General features: G+C 45.3%; 1 protein-coding gene across 2 annotated transcripts in view; it reads right to left on the reverse strand.

Moving 5' to 3' along the window:
- Window positions 1-22,998, reverse strand: part of CDH23 (cadherin related 23) — a 565,943-nt gene that overhangs the window by 21,385 nt on the left and 521,560 nt on the right. For both annotated transcript variants that reach the window (XM_059729899.1, XM_059729898.1), the window contains exons 37-49: window positions 19,301-19,522; window positions 19,080-19,199; window positions 16,950-17,130; window positions 14,175-14,308; window positions 12,729-12,938; window positions 9,176-9,283; window positions 7,858-7,960; window positions 6,445-6,570; window positions 5,862-6,065; window positions 3,519-3,977; window positions 2,240-2,356; window positions 1,739-1,963; window positions 951-1,120 (exon numbers count right to left, since the gene is read on the reverse strand). In XM_059729899.1, the coding sequence (XP_059585882.1) occupies window positions 951-1,120; window positions 1,739-1,963; window positions 2,240-2,356; window positions 3,519-3,977; window positions 5,862-6,065; window positions 6,445-6,570; window positions 7,858-7,960; window positions 9,176-9,283; window positions 12,729-12,938; window positions 14,175-14,308; window positions 16,950-17,130; window positions 19,080-19,199; window positions 19,301-19,522 (2,379 nt within the window). The remainder of the gene's footprint in view (window positions 1-950; window positions 1,121-1,738; window positions 1,964-2,239; window positions 2,357-3,518; window positions 3,978-5,861; window positions 6,066-6,444; window positions 6,571-7,857; window positions 7,961-9,175; window positions 9,284-12,728; window positions 12,939-14,174; window positions 14,309-16,949; window positions 17,131-19,079; window positions 19,200-19,300; window positions 19,523-22,998) is intronic.

Genomic DNA, 22,998 nt, shown 5'->3' on the forward strand with positions numbered 1-22,998 from the left:
CCTCCCAAATTAGATTCAGTACAGCACTCATTCATCCTAAGGCTGAAGCATGAACAACTGGTGCCTTCTGAGACTGGGGAGGCACCATTTGTAGGCAGCAGCATCACCAGCGAGTGGAGACCACCTGCAGAAGATGGCACTGAGGGGGATGATGAGCAGGGATTGCCCACAGATGATGGTGGCAGGGAGCGCCAAGCGGGGACCACCTGCAGTTGCCGGTGGTGGCATTGGGGGGTGGTGGTGGTGGTGAGCAGGGACCACCCACAGATGCCAGTGGTGGCAAGTGGTGAGTGGCAAATCCCCACAGACACCAGCGGCAGCAAGGGAGCAGGGAGAGCCTGCAGATGCTGGCTGCGGCATTGGTGGCAGGTGAGGGGTGGGTGGCAAGCAACAACCACCTACAGAAGCCGGCAATGGAGTCAGCCAATCTCAGGTGGGGCACGTGCCCCTCTTACAAGCTGCCTGTGGGCTGAAGATAACAAACTGAAATAGCTGCCCTAACATGAAATGGTGTATGTACTCATCAGAGTATTAGCTCTAGAAACTAAGGATGACAAAATAGATAACCACAGTATTAAATATTTTTCTGCTTACCTTTTAGCAGTTAACATTCACTTAATCCAGATCTTGGTAAAATATTCATGACCAGATTTTCATTTAAGATAAGACCCTTTAAGAAATGTCAGGTGAAAAGCTTTGCCCCTAATTTTATGGAACCGTTTTGTTCTCCTCACTATATAGCTCTCATAAGATTGTAGCTTGTGCACATAATGCCCCACACAACAGTTTGACCAATGAGACAATTATTTGAAACCCTTTGAATACTGACTAATAGAGGAACCAATGCCCTGCTAACACGAATTCTGCAACAGGGGCCAAGTATAGGCCTGTCTCTTCCTCTGAAGTCTTCTCACAATATACATCCATTCTTATCACTAAACTCAGTTCACCTGGTACGATGGCTGGCTGAAGATAGGATTATTGTCATTGATATCCACAATCTGGAGATATATAGGAATCTCAGATGACCTCCGAGGAGAACCATTGTCTGAGGCTCGGACAGTGAAGTTCAGCCACTGCACTTCCTCATAGTCCACTGTTCTGCTTGCAACAACCTTTCCTAGAAGATAGCAGAATTGCAAATGAGAAACACTTGAATCCGATGATTCTCACAACACAGGACACACATCATTGACTGTGACCTCCTGTCTACAGTGTCCCTTAGGTTGCCAGAAATGAGATAGAGACCACGCCCAGAGTTCTTCATGTACAAGAAATGAAGAAAAAACCTGTTGAATGGGTTCCACTGCTTGAAACAGTCCAAGGCTGAGGATCAAAGATATATCCACTAGACGAACCTCAACAAGTCTGATACAGACCCACTGAATATGTTGGTTTAAGCTGCTTAGCATAAGCCTAGTACTTGGGAGTGGTATAAGTGTTCTGCTTATTCATTCTGGATGATGAGGAGATTGCTTTGACCACCCCTGATATGCCCTCAATGACTTGATCTGGCTAAGCATGTAATATTCCGACTAAACCTTTCAGCATGCGACCCAAGGTGCCATTAAACGTAAGGGTGGCTATGGTTCTGGCCCTCTCTGACTCAGGCTGTGCATAGGTTGCTAACAAACTGTTCCTCACTTCAGCCCCTGGATCCACCCCTCTCACCACCATCTCAGTGATGGGAGTTAGGAACACAGGCATGAGAAGAGGGACTTGCAAGTCTCCTGCCTACCTGCTGAGGGATCTTCAAGCCGAGCATAACCCTCTGGCGAAAGGTTCAGCAGCTCATAGGTGATCTGTCCATTGGGACCTTTGTCTGGATCCACTGCTGACACAGAAATCAAGGTAGTCCCTGGTGTGGCCCCTTCCAGGATCCTCTCAGTAAAATAGGTGGCCCCAAAAGGACGAAATCTGGGTGTATTGTCATTGACATCTAGCACATTCACTGTCAGCTTTGCTGTTTGAGAGAGGAGGCAGAGATGGAGGGTGATACCCAGTGGGTGGAGAGAAGATGAAAGAAACAGGATGAAAAAACCGAAGGGGTGGACTATGTGCAACAGAGGAGCTTTGCCTGTGAACATACTACTTCCTTTAGGTAGGACCTCCTGATGAGTCCTGGAAACCAGAACTTGAGCCAGAAAAGGCCAGAGTACTCACCAGTTTGCCCCAACCCTTAATTATCACCCTGGAATGCAAGCTGGGTTGGCTTGCTTTGAAGGAGACATTCTCTTACCGTTTGGCACACTGACTGAGCGGTCAGTTAAGTCACTGGCATTATCATGGACAGAGATGGTGACTTCATAAGTGGCCACCAGCTCCCTGTTTAGAGCAGAGCTAACCTTCACAGCTCCTGTAAAGCAGAAGAGGAAAAAATATCACATAGAGAGATTATAAATCTAGAGAGAACTTGCCTAATTTCCCCATGCAGGGGGAGATATTGTGTACCAGCCCTTAGAAAGCCTCTGTTACCCATAGCCCCCTCTATGTCTGCATGAACTCCTGTCTTTTCTTAAACTATTTAGGCAAAAAATGGAGGGCTAAAAACAAAGGCAAAAATATGGTCTCACTTTCTGCCTGAAGTACATCTGCCCTCAAACCTCTGCACTTTCTCTGCATGCAGCTGCATGGACATCAGGTTGCTTCAGCAATTGTATGAATTGAATTGTTTGGGCAGGGGTGAATTTTGAACATGTGTCCTGATTATTTGTGAATGTAATTTGTGTAGCTCCAGTAGAGTTACCAGAGTTATCCTCACTCATGCTGGCTGAGGATCTGGCCCTTATTTCATTAGACTTTCAGGACTCTTGAGCCTGTTTCCTATGGGTCAGCTTTATTCTTCCAAAGTACATGAGCTAAATCAGTCTTGTGTTTTCACAGCACTGGTCTCACAAGGAGCCAAGACATATGCAAGCTGGGAATGAAATCACAGGGCATGATGGGATTCTTAATTCTCCTTTCTCTGCCTATGAAAACTCATTGAACAAGAGACAACTTACTCTAGAAGGCCTCCCCCTCTCTCTCCCCAGCAGCAAAGTTCTGCTGAGGGGATGTCTGCATTCAGTCTGCAAAGGCTAAACAACAACCAAATGGCATGTCAGGGTTGCTCCCTCACAGAGAGACAGAGCTGAGCACCCAAGCAGCAATGACAGTGATCATGGTTATGGGTGAGATGGAAGAGAGATGAGCAATGGAGCAGAGAGAGGACTGGCTGAAAGTTGCACAGAAACAGAGAGAGCAAACCTTCCAGGCTGGCAGCCACAAGGAAAGAAAAAATAGTTAGTTAGTTAGCAGCAAGGCACTGTCAAAGTGTGGGCAAGGAGAGACAACAAGGTAAACAAAAAGAGAAGAAAGGAGTAACTGCCACAAAGGGTGGCAAAAGCAAAAGAGAAAAGGAAAGATGTAGAACCAGGGAAGGGGAGAGAGAGAGAGAGAGAGAGTATACTGGAACTGAAAGAAGTAGAAGAGGGAAAAGAGAGGCACAGGCATTCACAGAGTTCCTCCTGTTCTTGTACCTGTTCTAAAGTCCACAGCAAATGCTCCCTGCTGGTCCAGCACTAGAGCATTGGTGTCATCCTTAGCCAGAATTTCAATGAGGTAATATTCCAGCCGGGGGTTGAGGTCTCTGTCTATTGCCGTGACCTCAGCAATGATGGTGCCAGGCTCTATTGACTCTGGCACACTGACTGTCTGGATTGGGTTGATGAACTCTGGCCGACAATCATTGACATCATCAATGAGGATGTTGACAGTAGCTGTGCCAGAGAGGGGGGGCGTGCCTCGATCCACAGCCACCAAAGTCAGTCGGTAGGTGTCCTTCTCTTCCCTGTCTATGGTGATGTTGGCCACCTGGATCACTCCAGTGTCGACATTGATCAGGAACTTGTCCTGAGCTCCACTCTCGATCCGATAGCCCAGCTGTTGGTTGAGGCCACTGTCTGCATCTGTAGCTGTTACCTGGAGGACAGAAAATCCTGGGGAGGAGGGGGTGGAGAGGGAGAAGGAAGGGACCCAAACTCTGATATTAGAGTCTTTTGCATTCAGCTGGTCATCCCAGCCAAATAACTGCTGTATTGCAGCACTCCAGTGGTTTATCTAGTGCAGCCTCCTGTTCCTGAAAGTGCCAGCACTGTACACTACATATAGAACTGTGGAACTTCAAACTAGCTGTGTAACACTGAGCCAGGTTGACAAATTTCCTTCTCTTACTGGAAAATGATATTTAGAGGTTTGCTTTTGGTATCTGGCTTGTAGGTAAAGCAGATACTGCATTAGAATAATGGTCCAGGGGAATGGCAAGTGTTAATTGGTTAAAGCCTGTTTGTGACAGTTTCCTTCAAGGCCCACTGTGTCTGAAGCCAGCAGACATACAGGCTGGGAAACTGAAGACATGTACCGCACTGTTCCATAATATGAGATAAGGTGGCATTAGGTAACAATACCCAACTGCGAACCCTTGGGATTTCTGGCTTTGGTGGACAGACCAAATTAGGAGAGTAGCAAATAACCAAATTAAGATGTGTGCATGTGATGGGTTTGTTGGAACAAAGGGATATGCTGACAGGACAGAATGTATGATGACCACTGGGAAATCAATGATGCCCAGGAGTGAAGAGTCATCAGAGGGGAGAAAGAATACAAAAGGAGGGATTTCAGAGAAGCAAAGGGTCCCCAAGAGGGGAACCCAAGGCCACCATGGACAGAGGGCATACCACCAGCTCATCTCACCCACCCCACTGGGCAGGGGTGTGGGCCTTGGCCTTCGACCTCAAGGCTGCTGACATCTAATACTCAAGAGAGAACCTCAAGGTAAAGCTTGTGTACTGGCCAGATTTACCTTCCCTCTGTGACAGCCTTAGGACTGGTAAATATAGAATTGTTTGCATTATTCTTAATTGCGATCACTGTGTATCAATAAAAAATTGCCTATTATTGATTGGAGAGGTCATGGTCAGTCTGAGGATTTGGATACACCCAGAACAAGGTATCTGGGTCATAAATCCAGCACCAACACTTTCAAGCTATCACCCTTAACCATGAGGAGCACCAAACATACAGACAAAATACATTGGAGGCAGCCAAGAAAAGAACCAAAGGCCCCGATAAAATAAAACCATTGACTTCTAACTCATTTACCAGGTATCAGAGTAAAATGGAAAGGGAAAATCACCACTTGGTGTAATTTGAACAAGAGAAAAACAAGAAAACTTGGTTAAAACTAATAGGCAAACTCCCCTTCAGGCTCTAGCGTGTGATGGTCAGAGAAAACTGTGTAATACAGTTGCATTCATAAGACACAGTATCAGACTGATCTGTAAAATGTGTATGTCTTATGTATGCACTGATGAATGTGTACATTTGCTACATGTTAGCTACATGGCAAAAGGATATCAATTTTCAGCATTTAGGGAAGTAACATCAATTGCCCCATTTTGCATGATGCTATCATGTCAACAGTGATATCAGCAGTCTTGATTCTGGATGTATAAATCAGATCATGCACAACACAAATATTATACACTTATTGCATGAAAAAAGCTACTCTGGAATGGGACTGGAGTTGACCGTTACTCTGGTAGCTCAGCTTCTTGTTGGAATTCTAGATTTTCATCCACTGACTTCTTCCCCCCATCCAAAAATTGTCTTGGCATTACTGGGGAGACCCTCAACTCCCCATGCACTCCCTTTAGCCAAATTTCCATTCCCTCACAGGTTGAAATTATCAAAAATAGGGAAAGAGAGGAATAGCAGAATAAGATATGAAGAAACAGTTCTTCCTAGCCCATGGCTGGTTTCCAGTCTAGTTCCTGTCTCCCTCTCTGCCCCATCTCCCCCTCACATTCTGGAATCCATCTGACCTGGGGGGCTGTTTTCCTTCAGTCGCACAGTCATCACGGCCGGGTTAAAAATCGGTCTGTTGTCATTATCATCCAGGATGGTCACAATAAGCCTAGCTGTACTGTTTAGCTTCCCAATATCTGATGCCACCAGCATGAGCTCCAAGCTTGGGTTCAAAAAGGCTTCACGGTCAATCACTTTGCCTGGCTTCACCAAAATGACACCTGGAGGATATTAAAAGTCAGCCAGGTAAAAACAAGAGGATGTTTTGAGAAAGGGTGGATTTAAGTGCACTTTGACAGCTTTCACATGCAGCCCAGAGTACATCCCTGCAGTATGTGTTTCCCATCAGCAGAATGGAAAAGCACAGAAAATTGTACTCAAATCTTCCATCTTTTGTGGAATTAAGGCAAATATACATTGTCAACAAATAGGACAACAGCTCCAACATTAATGCTCTTTACTCAGTAATAGGCATGGATGTGAGGCAAGGATGATGTTAAACAGCACCTACAATCTGTGCCTTGGAACTGACAAAACTACCCAGCAGCTCTACACCAGAGACAGAGTGTGCTCTGACAGGAGCCAAGTAATGGTGCATACCTGTTCTGTTGTTGATAACAAAAAGATCCTCTGTCAGCCCCAGGAGCTGGTAGGTCACCACAGCATTAATGCCCTCATCATTGTCCAGAGCCAGAATTGGCCCATTGAGCACCATGATGGGAGTTCCTGAATCAAACAAAAGGTGTTAATGACTACTGGCAAGAACTCTATGCAGACCTCCTCCTCCTCACCTTCAACCCCCCTTCACACCCTAGTGACTCATGACCAACAGAAATGAATGAATGTGGCACACAGAGGGAGGCCTCATGAGACAATGAAGGAGTGGCTGTTGCAGCCTTGGCAGACTGAATCAAGAAGCTCATTTGTAGAAACCGGAAAGCCCTGCTAAGAAAACAAACAAATCCATCAGATGCTTTCAACTAGTCACAGTGACATGAAAGTTACTTCCCAGCATGCTCTGCAGAGAACTCCTGCTCAGCTATACATCCGGGGGGGGTGCCCGTGCGTGTATGTGTGCGCACATGTGCACGCATGCATGCACCAAACCCAGTGTTTATGGAAGTGCCCAAGTCAGGTCAGATAAGGTGCCACCTGTATCCAAGAGCCTTTTAAGGAATTCAGGCTCCAAACCAAAAAAATGATACCTGGGCTCTTCAAGTGGCAACATTTATTTTAAAGGTCTGGAAAAAGAGAAACATTCCTGGCTATTGGAGGCTTGAACTGAGTAGTTATCTGGAATAACCTACAGTGTCCAGACTTTTTATATGACCATTGTCTGAGAGCAGATAAAATTTCACCAAAATGGGTGACTTTTTCAGCTACTTTATTCCCTGGACAAAGAATATGGCTGCTCGCCTTGTCCTGCTCTATAGCAGACCCAGCTCTCATTTCCTCCAGAACAACAACTGCCACCCAGTGCTGCCATATTTCATATGGCAGAAGAGCTTCTGGTAATTCAGTTATCACAAAGCAGTTAGCTCCAGTTCAGTAGTTTTGCACTGGAGAACTGCTGGCTTCATGGCAGTGATTAACTCTCTGTGTGGACAGCAATCCCACATAGATGTATAATTTCCAGAAAGGACAGTTTTCTTCTGGGAAAGTAGATGACAAAGACATTACTTTGGTGGGAAAAATACCCACTTTCAGGAATGACAAAAGTAACAACATCCTAAATTTTACTAAACTAACTCACCCTTGTCTCCTCACCTATATACTGAGACATGTAATAACACCCACTTGCACATCAATACCCCTTCTGATTAACCAAATATATCTCACTACTCAATGACATCATCAACATTTAACTACCTGGATTGACATTATATATGACAGTCGAGGCAGAAGAATTCTCAGTGGTCTTCCCTTCACTTAGCTGGAGGTGACTGGGGTAGTCTGGTTATCAAAGAACACCCACCAACCTAGAAGTGTGCAGTAAAGGAAGAACAGACCCACCTGCTGGGGAGTTCTCCGTCACCTCTGCCTGGTAAGAACTCTGAGTGAAAAGTGGCCGGTTATCATTTTCATCTGCTATTGAAATCACCAGCAGGTCAAAATCCTAAAAGCGTGTGAACAAAAAAGCACCATGATTGCAAATCCCTTTCTTCAATTTACATTCCATATCAGTGCCTTCTGCATGCTGCCTTATCCACTTCAGCACCATGGAAAATCTGAGCCTGGTACAACCATGTAACTGTATTATCAGAATATGCCACGTGTGCAATACGCATCCCGCTGGCTGGACTTTATTTCTAATCTCCATCCGAGGCCTGCGTCATTGCGACAGAGACATTTCAGATACTCCAATATCATTCTAGTAATGCAGTTCTGTGGCAGCATATGGCTGGCCCATGTGCTAAAGTACTATTCAATGCTTTCTGGATTCCAGCCTTTGGGGTCTAACTGTACTACTGTCACCATGTTATAGCTCTCAATAGTGTAGCCTCCATTACAAGGATGTGGCCGTGTTGCCTTTTGCTAGGTAAGCTAGCAGCATGAAAAAAATCACTCCCCCCAGTCAACAGTTATGCCAGTAAAATCCCTGGTGTAAGTCCAGCTACACTGACAGAAGAGGGCTTTTGTCAATGTACCTCATGTCTTCTGGAGGGTGGCATTGGTAAGTTGGCAAAAAAAAAATCTGTAATGAAGAAAAATTCCAATACACTCACATACCAACATATTCCAACACGTGGATGGTCACAGACACTGTGCCCTTAAAGGGATATGGTGAAATTACAAAGTGTTTCAATCATTATCTATATGCATTACAGCAAAGAATCAGGTATCGAAGGCTACAGCATCACACACAAATTGTCTCCACCATATTAAAAAATGATATATAAGAATTCACAACACTGAGGTGTTGCATTCTTTTTCCTAGTAAAACCACAACTACTTCTTTCTCCAGTATTGGAACAGACTGTGCTTTCATTCTGATGCATCTCGGTGTATTTCTGAAAAGCCAGATAACATGGAGTAGTTGCTGTGTAATCATTATTGGAGTTAAGGCTGGGAGTAAGACATTTTAAGAAAATTCTAGCTTGCTTGAAATATGGCTAGTCTGGATTTTTCTGATTCACTCTGAAAAGAGAAAGGAAGATAGTTTGGTTTGCATTATCTGTGTGTGAATTCCAGAAATTAACTGGGGCTAGGTGTGTTGGAGTGTAGACTGCCAGATTAAATATTTTCTGTGAAATTCCACCCTCTCTTTGCCAGCACAAGCAGCTTTTCCCCAACTGTTTTTATGGAAAATCCCAGTGCTGTCTGTAATTACCCGCCTGGCATTGCGTGGGTTCTCAGGGTTGTCCTTTACGGTTATGGTCAGCCTGTACTCAGCCACCTGCTCTCTGTCCAAGGGGCGATTTACATAAATTATGCCCGTCTGGTGAGAAAAAAAGGAAAGAAAAAATAAAATGAAGATGCAGGTAAGATCCCTCCATCCACTATTATTCCAAGGCCACACAGCTCAGATCCACTCTGGGTGATGGATTTGGAGAGTGTGGAGTTCTATGTGTATTCTGCATAAGCCACACTGGCAGGCCACTCAAGCAGTCTCTGAGACTCACATGCCATGCACAGCTGTGCATATAATCCAAACTTTGTTGGTGTTTAAAATAGGCAATATTGTGTGCAGTGAATAGTAGGGAGCATCAGTTTCTCTTGCTGGTGTGCATATCAACAGATAGTATTTACAGTTCCCTGCCTACAATATCAGATAGCTTCAAATCATTGCTTATCAACTTCCTGGCTTTCATAGTTTCATAGTTGGAAGGGTCGGAAGGGACCTGAGAAGATCATCAAGTCTGACTCCCTGCCATGGGCAGGAAAGAATGCTGAGGTCAAACGCCCCAGCTAGGTGTCCATCTAGCCTCCTTCTGAACACCCCCAGGGTAGGAGCGAGCACCATTTCCCTTGGAAGTTGGTTCCAGATCCTAGCCGCCCTGACTGTGAAGTAGTGCCTCCTGATATCTAGCCTGAATCTACTCTCCATCCACTTATGGCCGTTATTCCTTGTTACTCCCAGTAGTGCTCGGGGGAACAGGGACTACCCCATTGCCTGCTGGTCTCCCTTGGCCAGTTTATAGATGGCCACCAGATCCCCTCTCAGCCTTCTCTTGTGGAGGCTGAACAGGTTCAGGTCTCGTAGCCTCTGCTCATAGGGCCTGCCCTGCTGCCCGCCCCCTGATCATGAGAGTGGCACTCCTTTGGGCTCTCTTGATGTTGTCCACATCCCTCCTAAAGTGCGGTGCCCAGAACTGGATGCAGTACTCCAACTGCGGCCTGACAAATGTCATATAGAGGGGGAGGATCACCTCCTTGGACCTGCTCATGATGCAATTGTGGATACATGACAAGGTGCGGTTAGCTTTCCTGACTGCGTCCCCACATTGGCAGCCCATGTTCATCTTGGAGTCTATAAGGACTCCAAGATCCTTTTCTGCCTCTGTGCTGACGAGAGGGGAGTTCCCCAGCCTGTAGGTATGCTGCTGATTTTTTCTCCCTAGGTGCAGTACCTTGCACTTGTCAGTTTTGAATCCCATCTTATTCTTAACCGCCCACCCCTGTAACCTGTCCAGATCCAATTGCGGCCTGTCCCTCCCTTCTAGCATGCCCACTTCTCCCCACATCTTAGTGTCATATGCGAATTTGAACAAGGTGCTTTTCACCCCCTCGTCCAAGTTGCTGATGAAGATGTTGAACAGTGCAGGCCCAAGGACCGAGCCCTGGGGGACCCCACTGCCCACATCCCTCCAGGTCGAAAATGACCCATCCAACACCACTCTCTGGGTGCAGCCCTCCAGCTAATTGGCAACCCATCTGACTGTGTAGGCATTGACATCACAATCTCCTAATTTTTTAACGAGAATGGGATGAGAGACAGTGTCGAAGGCCTTCCTAAAGTCCAGAAAGACTACGTCCACCATGACACCTGCGTCCAAGGATTTTGTGACCTGGTCATAGAAGGCCACCAGGTTGGTCTGACAGGACCTGCCTCTAATGAACCCATGTTTGTTGCCCCTAAGCATACACTCCCCTGCTTGCCCCTCGCAGATGTGCACCTGGAGAATTTTCTCAAAGAGCTTCCCCAGGACCAAGGTAAGACTAACAAGCCTATAATTTCCTGGATCCTCCTTAATCCCTTTTTTGAAAATGGGGACCACATTGGCCCTTTTCCAGTCCTCTGGCACCTCGCCAGAGCACCATGAGTGCTTGTAAAGCTGTACCAGGGGTCCCGCAATGACCTCTGTTAATTCCCTCAGCACTCTAGGGTGGAGATCCTCTGGACCTGCTGATTTGAACATGTCCAGTCCCACCAGAAGTTCCCTGACTAGGTCCTCACTGACCCTGGGTCTGGCTGCACCTCCCCTGAGACCATCGGGGATCCCAGTGTAGGGGATGACCTGGTCCCTGCTCAGAAAAATGGAGGCAAAGAAATTGTTAAATAGGTTAGCTTTATCGTCTGGTGAGACCACCAGATTTCCAAGCGTGTCCTGCAGAGGCCCCACATTACCCGGAACCTTCTTTTTACCCGCTATGTATTTAAAAAAGGACTTCTTGTTATCCTTGATCTGGGTTGCTAGTCCCCGTTCCATATCCGCCTTGGCCTTCCTAACAGCCCCCCTACAGTCCCAAGCAATGGAGGTATAGTCCTCCCTGGTGATGGCCCCTCCCTTCCATTGGATGTATGCCTCCTTCTTAGCTTTGAGAGGTTTCTGGATGCTTTTGGTGAAACATGGGGGCTTTTGAGCACTCTTGCCCCTTTTGATCCCTGTTGGGATTGCCACCCTTTGGGCTTGGAGGATCGTCTCCTTCAGGAATGACCACTCTTCTTGGACTCCCAACTCCCCACCCCTCCAGGACCTCAGTGCCTCCCTGATTAGTCTCCTTAGCTCAATGAAATCTGCCCTCCTAAAGTCCAGGGCTGCTGCCTTGCTGCAGGCTTTTGCCACCCTGCACTGGATGGTGAATTCCAATAGGCGATGATTGCTATCATCCAGGTGATCGAGCACCCGCAGTCTCCTCACCAGGTCATTGCCTGTGGCCAGGACCAGGTCTAACAAGGCATTTCCCCTGGTGGGACTACACCTCCTGGGTTAGATGGAGGTCCTGTAACACGGCTAGGAACCTACATGAGCGGTCAGACCTGGCTGACTGCTCTTCCCAGCAAATGTCTGGATAGTTTAGGTCACCCATGATGACCACATCCTTTGACTTAACTGCCTCCGTGAGCTGACCTGAGAATTCCTGGTCTAGCTCTTCTCCCTGGTTGGGCGGTCTGTAGTAGACCCCCACTGTTAAGTCCCTTTCCCCCCAACAAGAGTTCCAGGTAAAAAGGAAGTGGGGTTTGAACATGTCAGAGAGGACTAGTGTACAAGAGCTCCCATTTATCTCCTCTCTGGCTGTTCCGCTGCTACTATGCTGGAATGAGTTGGTGAATACATGTCATGCTCAATACTACAGGAGTGGGGCCTACTGTGCAGCCTGTCCTACTCATTGCTTTTTGTCTTTCCCTTATGGTACAATATTTCAAATCTATGCTGGGCAGAATCATCTCCTGAATGTACTGCTGGTACAGCATTACAGAGGGCACATGCACTTAACACATGGGGTCTGCCTTAGAGAGGTGTGTTTCTCTAGTCAGTGTATTATGTATGCAGCTATTGTTTGCGCCACTGTGTGCACCGTATAAATCATAGCTGTCACTGTATGTAGTGAATGAAAGGCTTTGCAGAGTTTGTATTTGTACCATTACACATAAGACTAAAAGACCTGCATGTGCTCATGTATGTTGCTGCATACAGAAGTAATGAGGCCAGGAGACGTACAGTGCCATTAATGTAAAAAGCATTTTCTCTGTTGCCAGCTGTTATATTGTAGGTCAAGAGGGCGTTCTGCCCGCTGTCAGCATCTCGGGCAAGGATGCGGGTGACGAAGTTGGAGACAGGTGTGTTCTCACTGACGGTGATATTCATGGGCAGGTTAAGGAGCACTGGATCATTATCGTTAATGTCCAAAACACGCACACCCACCATGACCTGAAAGATGAAAAAGAGGATTTTGGATACAAAGGCAAGCATTATCTATGGTTCAATGTATCCCATCACTCCTGGATTCCCTGAGTGTGTTCTCATCCTTCTTCCATATTACAACAATCAAGCTCTGTGCCTTCTTCCATAACGCCTCAGATGGCAGGAATTTCCTACTTTTTGTTGTTGTTGTTGTTGAAATTTCATGTCTCCAGCCAAACCAGCCAACTCAGTTTTGAATTTTGTTGAGTGAGCAGAGCTAGATGGTGCTACCGCTGGCAAGTATCCTACCTCCCAGACTCTTCAGCATGGGGCTTCAGATACTCCCAAATCCATGGCAGGCATCCTATGTGCAAGCCCCAAGCCTAGAGGCCTTGAAATTCAGATGCCCCCTAGTCTCTCTTGCTCCAGTCAAAAGACAGAAGGAGAAAGCTAGAGGGAATTTCCTACCTGACTTGACTTGTCACAGGTATGGAGTTTTCAAGCAGTTAGCCCAGCTCTGTAACTGTAGCCCACTCCCTGACCTCACATTCAGGCCATCCTTGGATAGACAAGTTTTTCTGTTTTATGCAGTAAAGCATTTTGTATGTGGGACAGGACATGGGACATTTCTTATGATGTAGGAGGTGTCCCTGCAGTGACAGGACCAAGGCCAGAATTACCAAGCCATGGCCATGCTTTGCATCACAAGGCTCAGCAATCTTTAGTTCCATGGTTTTCAACCTGTGGTCCACAGACTGCTGGGGGTTCACAGACTATGTCTAAGTGATCAACAAAAGATTACTATGATCAATCAAAAGTATGTGAATACCCACACTTACAATTTAAAGGGGCCTGCACCTCCATTCAAAATGTCCAAAGGGGTGTCCACCTCCATTCACATTTTTTTAGGGGTTCACAAATGATAAAAGGTGGAAAACCACTGGCCTAGTTCATTGATGGTGCTCCTGTATGCCATTCTAGTACATGTGCTTTATCAGGTGACAGAGGAAGGGAGACAGAACCTCCCCAACCTACTTGTCCAGGTTTCATGAAGAAAAAGAAAGGGAGAGGATGAAGTGACAGGAAAAATGGAAAGGACAGGGTGAAAGGGGTACTGAGGAGAGGGGGTCAAGGCCTCTTTTCTGCATTCTCCCCCCCCGCACACAACTTCCCTACCCCACATATTAAGAAGGCTGGGAATGTGAGAATACATGTAAGTGAGGCTTCAATGTCCCAGCCTCAAGGCCTGCTAACAGGACTCACTGTGGAACTGAGAGGAGGTACCCCTCTGTCTTTGGCACAAATGGTGAGGTTATAGAAAGCAATGTTCTCTCGATCTAGCTCAGCATCCTTCCGAACTCGCAGTTCTCCCTCCACGGGCGAGATCACAAATTCTCCTGGAAGAAGGAAAGAGGATAAAGGGTAAACAGGTTATTTCTGAAAGGAGATTTGCCAGTACCAAGCAAAGGGACTATGACACTGGAAAGCTACACAGATCCCATTGACATCAGGGCAGAGTGCTGAGACTTTGCCTTGGTTTTTCAAATAGGAGTAAGTGAGCCAATGGAGGCTATGCTTCTTGACTCCCAGCCTGCTACAGGCTTTGATTCAGTGAATTTAAACTCCAGCTGTTAAGCTCTGCGGGTGTAAAGAAAATGTTGTCTCCTGTGTCCTACCTTATTTCAGGCAGTCAGAGAGGTAATGAAGGGGAGAAGGTCACTTCACAACAGCCTCCTCTGCCCAGTGAGCTCTGCAGACAGCTTAAAAACAGCACACTGTGTCCCAAAAGGGTCACTTGGTGCCTAAGCTATCCCACTGTGATTGTGTTTTCTCCAGACACTGACCCCATTTCTGGATGTGGCCGGGGATTTTTGCACATGCTTGGCTGACAAAAAGATGTAAATACCAGTGTGTTGAATACTGACCCTTCATAAATCAAAACTAGTTCTGTTACAGTCACTCAATTATTGTCTACTTGTGCACAGGAAATTCCCGAAGTACTTTGTATGTGGTAAAAATCAACTGTCAAGGCAAGTAGCCTGATTTGCAGAGTTTCCTACAGAGTACATCTGGCACAGGGACTGTCTTTCCTTTCCAGAAACTGAACTTCAGTTACTGTGAATAGGGTGGTGAAATCTATTCCCTGGTTTGCACACATTGTTGTAACACAGACATTTTGTCTGTGCTGAGGGGAGACCTAGGGCTAAAATGCACTTCACTGTTGTGTAATGCTGCTGTTGGTCTGGTCTGAGGTGCATATGCAGAGCTTTATTTATCTGTGGGAAGCCTGCACAAGGGCAGCCTGCCATCACCCTGGTTCCAGCCGGACCTTATAGACTGTCACTTTCAATAAAATTCATTAAATTCAACCTCTAAAAGTGTGAATGAAAAATTCTCCTCACTTCCTCTAATGCCTTAGAAACAAGCCCCAAGGTTAAGTGAAGGGTTTCTGTATCATTAATCCAGAGTTATTGCCAGAGACTGGAAGTTAGAAATTGCAGGTGGCTAATCAGCAAAACACAGCCATGACCTTTGCCTTCACTCCCAGTTTACCATGACTATGGAATGCAGCGATGGGGTGGACAGATCCTGCTGGGAATTTTGTGCTTCTTAATGTCAACTTCCTGTATTTTTCCCCAATAGATTCCATGCCCATTCTGGATTTCCCTGAAGTCCCTGCCTACCTGGTGCCCCTCCTTTTGTAACCTTGGTTAAACTTGCACAAGCCCATGCTCTCTGAACAGCCCACAACAGGTTACAGTGTTTCTCCACAGAGCGGATGTTCTTTGTAATAGGATTTCCTTGTGTACAAAATTGAGTTTTTCAGAAGGAATCAGTTGCGAGGACAGTTTTTGAAATGCTTCCTGTGCTTTCCCAAACAAGCTTTTTAGCCTTTTCCACTCTCTGTTCCCCTCTCTCCCCCTTCTCCCCCTTCCCCCACTAAAGATCTGTGCTTGGGGAAAAAAATACAGCACTTGAATAAAAGTGGCTCATCTGAATAGCCAGGGAAAGGAAGAAGATTACAGATTCTTTTGTCTACTCCACAAGTCTTGTCTGATTTGAATCTACAACAAATTACATCCTCTTTTACACTGCTTCCTCTACCCGTGCTCCTCCCTACACAGCTTGGATCTGGGTTTTTACACCCTGCCCTGCTTTATTCAATGGTGGCGTTGTATAGCTGGACCTTTTGCTATCCTTACATATGTTGTATTGTGTTGTGTATCTATCATTGCATAAGGGGTGTGTTCAGTAGACAAGTGTATTTATGCATATAAGTGGTTGTTAGTGAATAGTTGTGTTACACAGGGAGATATGTGCAGACACAGAGATTTGTGCAGATGGGTATGGGTGTATGTGTGCACACACTAAAAAGGTAGATATATGTGTTTCTATTATTTTATTGTCACTTCCATAGCATTTGACACTGTTGTAGTCTAATAAATATGACTTTCTCACCGCACCCCTGGGCACTGAGGGGTGAGGGTATGTCTGTGCAACGGCAGCAGAGTATTCCTTCATGCCACAGAGGAAATGAGCCCTGCCCACCAGCTTCTGGTTTATGCAGGTCAGTCCCAGAAATTAGAGTGAGGATCCCCCAGGGGGCTGACTCTGGCTTCATTCTCAAGACCTAGGTTTCTGGCATGTTTGTGTACAGTGGCTTGGGGTCCCCTCAAGGCATCTTCACCACCTTGTTGCTGGAATTGATGCATGTGGAATGGGGGTGGGTGACCAGGGCTCACTACCTTGGCAGTGAGATTGAGTTCTCTGCCACAGCAGTATAGACAAATCCCAAGTGATTTGCTCAAGGAAGTCTATGGTGCAGTCAGGAACAGAATCCAGATTTGCTGGTTCTCAGTTCTGTAACACTTCTTTGTCACATGTACATGTACATTTTTGAGTATATGGGGAAGAAGTTGTGCACAGGCATCTGTGTGTGTCTGTGCATGTGTGTGTGAAATACAAAAACATGGGGGATTGTAGGAACAATCTAAAGGAATCTCATAAATTACCTTCCACTTCTTCCCCACAACTTACCCAGAGGATCCCCTGCTATGATGCTATATTCAACTTGTCCATTCGGGCCTGAGTCCCCATCATGGGCCAGGAAAGTCCACACTCTTGGGCCAGGCTGACCTTCTGTGATGTCAAAGGGTCCCTCATAGGCCCGTGGAAAAGTAGGCTGGTTGTCATTAATATCATTCAGATTCACCAACACCTGCAGTCAAGACAAGTATGGACAGAATAAGGGAGAAGCCACAAAGGAAACTAGGAGCAATCATTTTGGCTGTGGCACCAAAAATCCTGGTTAGAACATGTGAGTCATAAACCAAAATAGTGGAATCAGTAGACTTTCTTCCCTGGATGGTTTTGGTCAGACAAATGGAGTAGCATCTTGTTTTTATTTCACTTTATCAGCTGTTTAAATGTGTCTGTTTTGAAACATTCAGTGTATCATCCAAGATTTGTTCACTTAGTTTAGCACACAAACAAAAATCTTTTGGGTTTGTTGGTTTCAGAAGCAACTGGCCAAGGATAAAGAATATCTTTCTTCCTTTCTAATTTTACTGGATTTTGGAAGGTCCTTTAGAATAAGTAAGTAGGACAGCAATGTAATGACTGATTCTCAGCATGCTGGTAGACTGTGGCTGTGTTCTTGGCCAAAGTAAATATAGCATGATGCAAAAAAAAATTGGATCCAGTTTTCTGATGCTTCTATATTTACTATTTATCAGAGTCCAACTAGAGCACTACACTCCTGTCACACTGGCTCAGCTGGCTGTCAGGCCAAGAGAATGCAGCATCAGCTTCCTCCTGACCATTTACATGTTATAAGCTGACAGCTTCAGACACATGCAAAAAGAGCACATTTCGATGATCTATACATTTGTACAGCACATACAAATAAGAGGCTTTAAAAACTGACTGCATGAGTTAATATGGAAAAAGGAAGGTCAATGGGGAATTCTAAGCATCACAGGTAGAGAGTAACAAAAACTGCAAGCATCTAATCTGACCACATTCCATTACCTTGGAAGGCCAATTTTCTTCAAGTAATCATAGAAATCATAGAGAAGTAGGGCTGGAAGGAACCTCCAGGGGCCATCAGGTCCAATCCCCTGGCAAGGCAGGGGATTCCAATCCCTATCCAAATCATCCTATACAAATCCATAATCTAACCTCTTAGTAAAACTACTGCCAATAGTATAGTTTGCATGCTGCTGCTTTTATCAGTCAGTTGCTTTATTTTTCCTGAATACATTATAAACTCAAGAATTTAGTTTCTAATGTTGGGCAAACCTTAAAGCTTCTGGAGTTTGAACACACTCTTATCCAAAATATAGTTAAAGGTAATGGGAGCTATTTGATATGGGATATTTTTGTTGCTTGTCTGGATGTGTATAACTCTTGCAACATGTCTACACAGCTGTACTGTGCCAGGGAGTGCTGCCAGGAAAACACACTTCATTTGTTCACTCCCACTCTGAGTGCACCAAACAGCTGCAGGTAGCTGCTGCTTGGTGCAGATCCAGTGCGGTTCTAGCCACAGCTCCATTACTTTTTATCAATATTTGGTGGGTGTGGCACTGAACTGAGTGGGGTGGGCACCTTCCCGTCAGAGCAGAGAGTGGCTGGAAGCAATGTAGGCATGCCCTGAGAGTGGTGCCAAATAGTGTCTACATTTTTTTGGCATGTGTTGCATAAAGACTGGGAGCAAGTGAACTTCCACAGAAGTGCTTATTAGCACAGTTGGAGGCAGTAGAGACATGGAGGCAGTAGAGACGTGGCATTACTATTTAGATAATTATTATTAGCTATTATTTCACAGCTGTACCCAGTAGCTCCAGCCATCAGCTTGTCTACGTTACAAGAATTCTGCCAGCAGAAATTCTGCTGGTAGACAGCACCTACCACAGTGAAGCCACCAGAAGATATATATACTCCCTTGTCTCCTGCAGGAACCACATAGTGTCCAAAATGACTTCTGTGACATATAGAACTACTTGCATGCTACAGTATGGAGATATGAAACTCTTCTCATAAAGGGGAACTTCTGGAGTGAACAGAAGTTCCAATACCGCAAGCATAATTCTTTCCAACTTCTCAAAACCTCTGCTTAACTGGCTTTTGTAATTGTGGACTGTGGCCCGCACAGCAGTCCCATACCGTTGTGGTGGATGTGAGACGACGTGATGGGATTGGGCACTGGTCCGTGGCAGTGACAATCAGGGTGTAGCGCCCATGGCTGATCTCATAGTCCAGCTCCTTCACAGTATGGATCTGCCCCTGAAATGAGACAGGAGTGCAAAGAGTTCAGCAGGAAGGAAACTAACCAAAGAAACCAGCGAAACAGGATGGAAGTGTCAAGCTAGAGCATCACGACTGACCGTAGTACTGTCTATATGAAAGGTGTCCAAGATATTTCCCTCTGTGATGGCATACGTAACTGTGCCGTTGGGCCCCTCATCGCGATCTAGTGCCTGGATAGTGATAAGCGTGGCATTGAGAGTGTCTGGCCCCTCATCCAAAGTGACTTCATAATGCTGTTGCTGGAACACAGGGGCGTTATCATTCTCATCTACGATGGTGACATACACAGTGGTAGTGGCCTGTAGGAAAAGAACTCACATGGTAAATATCATGTTACAAAGAAAACCTCAATAAAAAACGAACAGCCTTCCTACAAAATCCAGGAGCTTTCCCTTTTGGGTTCTGGCTGCAGACTCACAATCTGGTTGGAACGCATTGGATGTGCTGGTGCAAAGACCACGCAATGGCAATTTCTGTCTAGAGACAGAAGTGGTACAAGTGAGTGTTTACAGTAAAAAGTAACACTTTGCTTGTTTCTGGCACTTCCCTCTAGAAGAACTCAAATCACCATATAAATGCCAACGAATTAGATCTCACATTAGGTAACCACCCTTATCTCTATTTAACAGGCCCAAACTGCGGCCCAAAGAGGTTCAATGACTTGCCCACTGTTAATGCCAACTTTGCCTATACTGCACTTCTTTTTTTCCTTCAGTCACTTTTACCATTGTTGGTAGCAACACAGGGAGCACATCTACACATTCGTTAATGCGCAGTGACTACTGAGAGGTTTATGGTTGTAGCCATGTTGTTCTAAGGATGTGTTTGTACCCAAATGCTTGCAAAGAACAATTTTTCCAACTATTTAGTTGGTCTAATAAAAGATATCACATTTACCCAAAGAACCTTGTCTGCCAGTGGTTACTGCACATTTAATTTAGTACTTGTATACTATAATCAAGTACTAAATGAATGTGCAGTAACCTGACTTACTGCACAGTAGTGCTGGCAAATGCCTTTTAAGTGATGCTACTACTCAGTAGCCAAATAATACTCCGCAGTAGCGTATTAGCACTGTTTGTGCTGTGATGTGCTACTTTGCAGTGTTATTAGGCTACTGCATTGTTAGTGTCCTGTGTAGATGCACCCAGGGAGTACTATTCTTGATGGGGTAGTAACTTTACCACTTCCAGTGTTTAACCCTGATTAGAGTAGCCCTATAAGACACTTTGGCTGAAAAGCTGGCCATGCATAACACTAGAATTGCTACTGTTGTTCCTACTGATAGCAACACTAGGACAGGACAAAAGGCTAACATAGTAAGCCAGGGGAATGGAATGACAGGCTCTCAAGTTCCCTGATCTAACCACTAAAGCATAATCAACCTGCTCTTTAACCAAGACTTCTTGGTACTGTTATCCTGAAAAAGAAAGACATGTGAATGTTCAGAAATGGTTAATGTACAGCTCTTTGTGCTTACCTGGCCACTAGAAGTTCTTCCAGACACATCATCATGGAGGAGGAGCTTAGTCCCCCTGGTACCAGAAGATGAGAACGGCAGGTCATATGAATTATCAGGAAAGAACTATAAATCCATCACATGACCTTGACTATTTTAATAAGAGTAACCTGCAATCTTTGGCTATCAGGGACATGGGTAACCTGGACAAATGGCTATAGCAGGATTGAAGACCATGGGCTGCAGTCAGTACTCTGGAGAACAAGCCAAGGTCAGGAACTGCCGATCTACACTGGGGTCAGGAATCTGAAATGAAGTATGAGGATGAGGCCAGGTAATGGACAAGACAAGAGAAGGAGTCTGAACAGGAAGAATCTGGAGAAAAGGCTTAGCATTAGCAGGGTTTCTTAAGGTCTGAGTAGATGTTTACCAGTTGTCTGACTCAACCCTTTTATGGCTGACTCTGAGGAAGAGGCCACATAATAGTAGGGTTTTATGCAGGGCAGGGCATGGCTGAGCTTTCTTTCATCATGTTAAAGGCAAATGTTAAAGGCACATTTTGGCTGCTTGACTCTTGTTCCTCACACTGGTAAATGCCCCGCACAGGGATAAATTTCTATTCAGTCATTGTCTGGGTGATGGACAAGAACATTTCCTAACTGGGGCATCTGATGGGCTTGTTCAGTTTCATGCCCCACATAACCTAACTCTTGCCTACACATCCCATTGGTATCTCCCTGTCCTTACCTGGCACTGTACCATGGATAGTGAAATTGTTTCAGTTTGAAGTCACTTAGCACAGAAAATGCCCTAGCATAAGAAAAAAGTGTGGGGCAGTGACATTAACACCAGTGGTATACAAGTTACAGAGGAAGGACTTAGAGCAAATAAAAATGGGGTACTTAAGGTATTTTCTTACCTGATTTTACTGCAGAAAGCATGTGACTTAGTGCTTTCTCCCTATATTTGCCCTATATTTCTCCTTAATTAAATGCTACTTTATCTTCATCAAGGAATTAACTTTCAATAGACGTATACAAAAAGTTGGCAACAGAACTCCAAGCCATTCAATGATTTGCTGGTTTTCTACTATATTACAAACTCAAAACTCAGGACAGATTAGGAAGTTACATTATGCTCAGAAACCAACTCTGTGTTTCACTGTCAGGGAATTCAAGATGATTAGTTTATTTCAAAGTTTTTTTCAAATTCTGACATGAAACCACATGACCCTCCACAACTCCATTTTGCTTTAAAATTCTAGGTTGGTTTGTTGTGAAACAGCAGCATCCAATCCAAGCCTGCCCCTCGCCTGGGAGCCTAGTGAAGTTTTGTCTACACTGCAAAAATGGATTTGTGTCAAAAACGAGCCAGGGAGAAAAGAGCAGTCATTCTGACAGAGCTCACTTCATCTTATTCCAAATACTTAAACAGGAACAAGGAAAGAGGTGCAACAACAAAGAAGTAAATATGGGCCATGGGTGCTTTGGAAAGGAGGGAGGCATTCCAATCAAAGCCCTGTAGAGTAAGGTGGGAGCAGAAACCATAACATCATGCCCCTGAAATCACAATCACACAGAATACAAAATTTCTAATAAATAAAAAAATGTATAGAGCTCAGCCCATTCAAAGACAGGTTTGCTCTGCACATATGAGGCTCTTAAAAAGGATTCCTCATGCCCTATCTGAAGAACAAAGAAACACACACATTCCAAGCATACCAGCCACCCCAGGAGACAAATGGCCAGGCATTGCTGGGAGCATGGTGCTTTCTGAGTGGAGGGCTTACTTACCACTGGGGCATGTGACACAGAATTTGTACTGGAGGGAGAAGTAACATAGCCTGCTATGCACTGGCAAACGGTTTTCAGGGATGGAGGGGAAAAATAAACTTTGCGCACTTCCCTCCAGCATGTCCAACAGTGGTTCTCAACCTTTTTTTTTAGACTCAAGCCCTCCCTTCACCCATAACTTTTCCAAATTTAGCAGCACCCCATTTCAAGACTCCTTTCACTCCTTTTTTTGACCCAGTAATGCCAACTCTCATGAAAAAACCATAAGACTCCTGATTTCCAAATCAAATTAATTCTGACTCATGATATCCTGATAGATCAAATCTCTGGATATTTTCTTTTGTTACGTGTAGAGAGCACCAAGCTGGTAAGTCTGTGGAGGGGAAGGGGCAAAGGGAGAGGGAAGAGGCAGGGGAGGGCAGATTGAGGCCCCCACAGTGAGGGAGGGAGTGGGGTAGGGGCTGGAGTGAATAGGGCCCTGGGGCTGGGGTGAGTCATGCAACAGAGCTGTGGGCAGCTGTCT

This window comes from Alligator mississippiensis, chromosome 6 (genome assembly GCF_030867095.1).
Source record: "Alligator mississippiensis isolate rAllMis1 chromosome 6, rAllMis1, whole genome shotgun sequence".
Taxonomy (NCBI): Eukaryota; Metazoa; Chordata; order Crocodylia; family Alligatoridae; genus Alligator; species Alligator mississippiensis.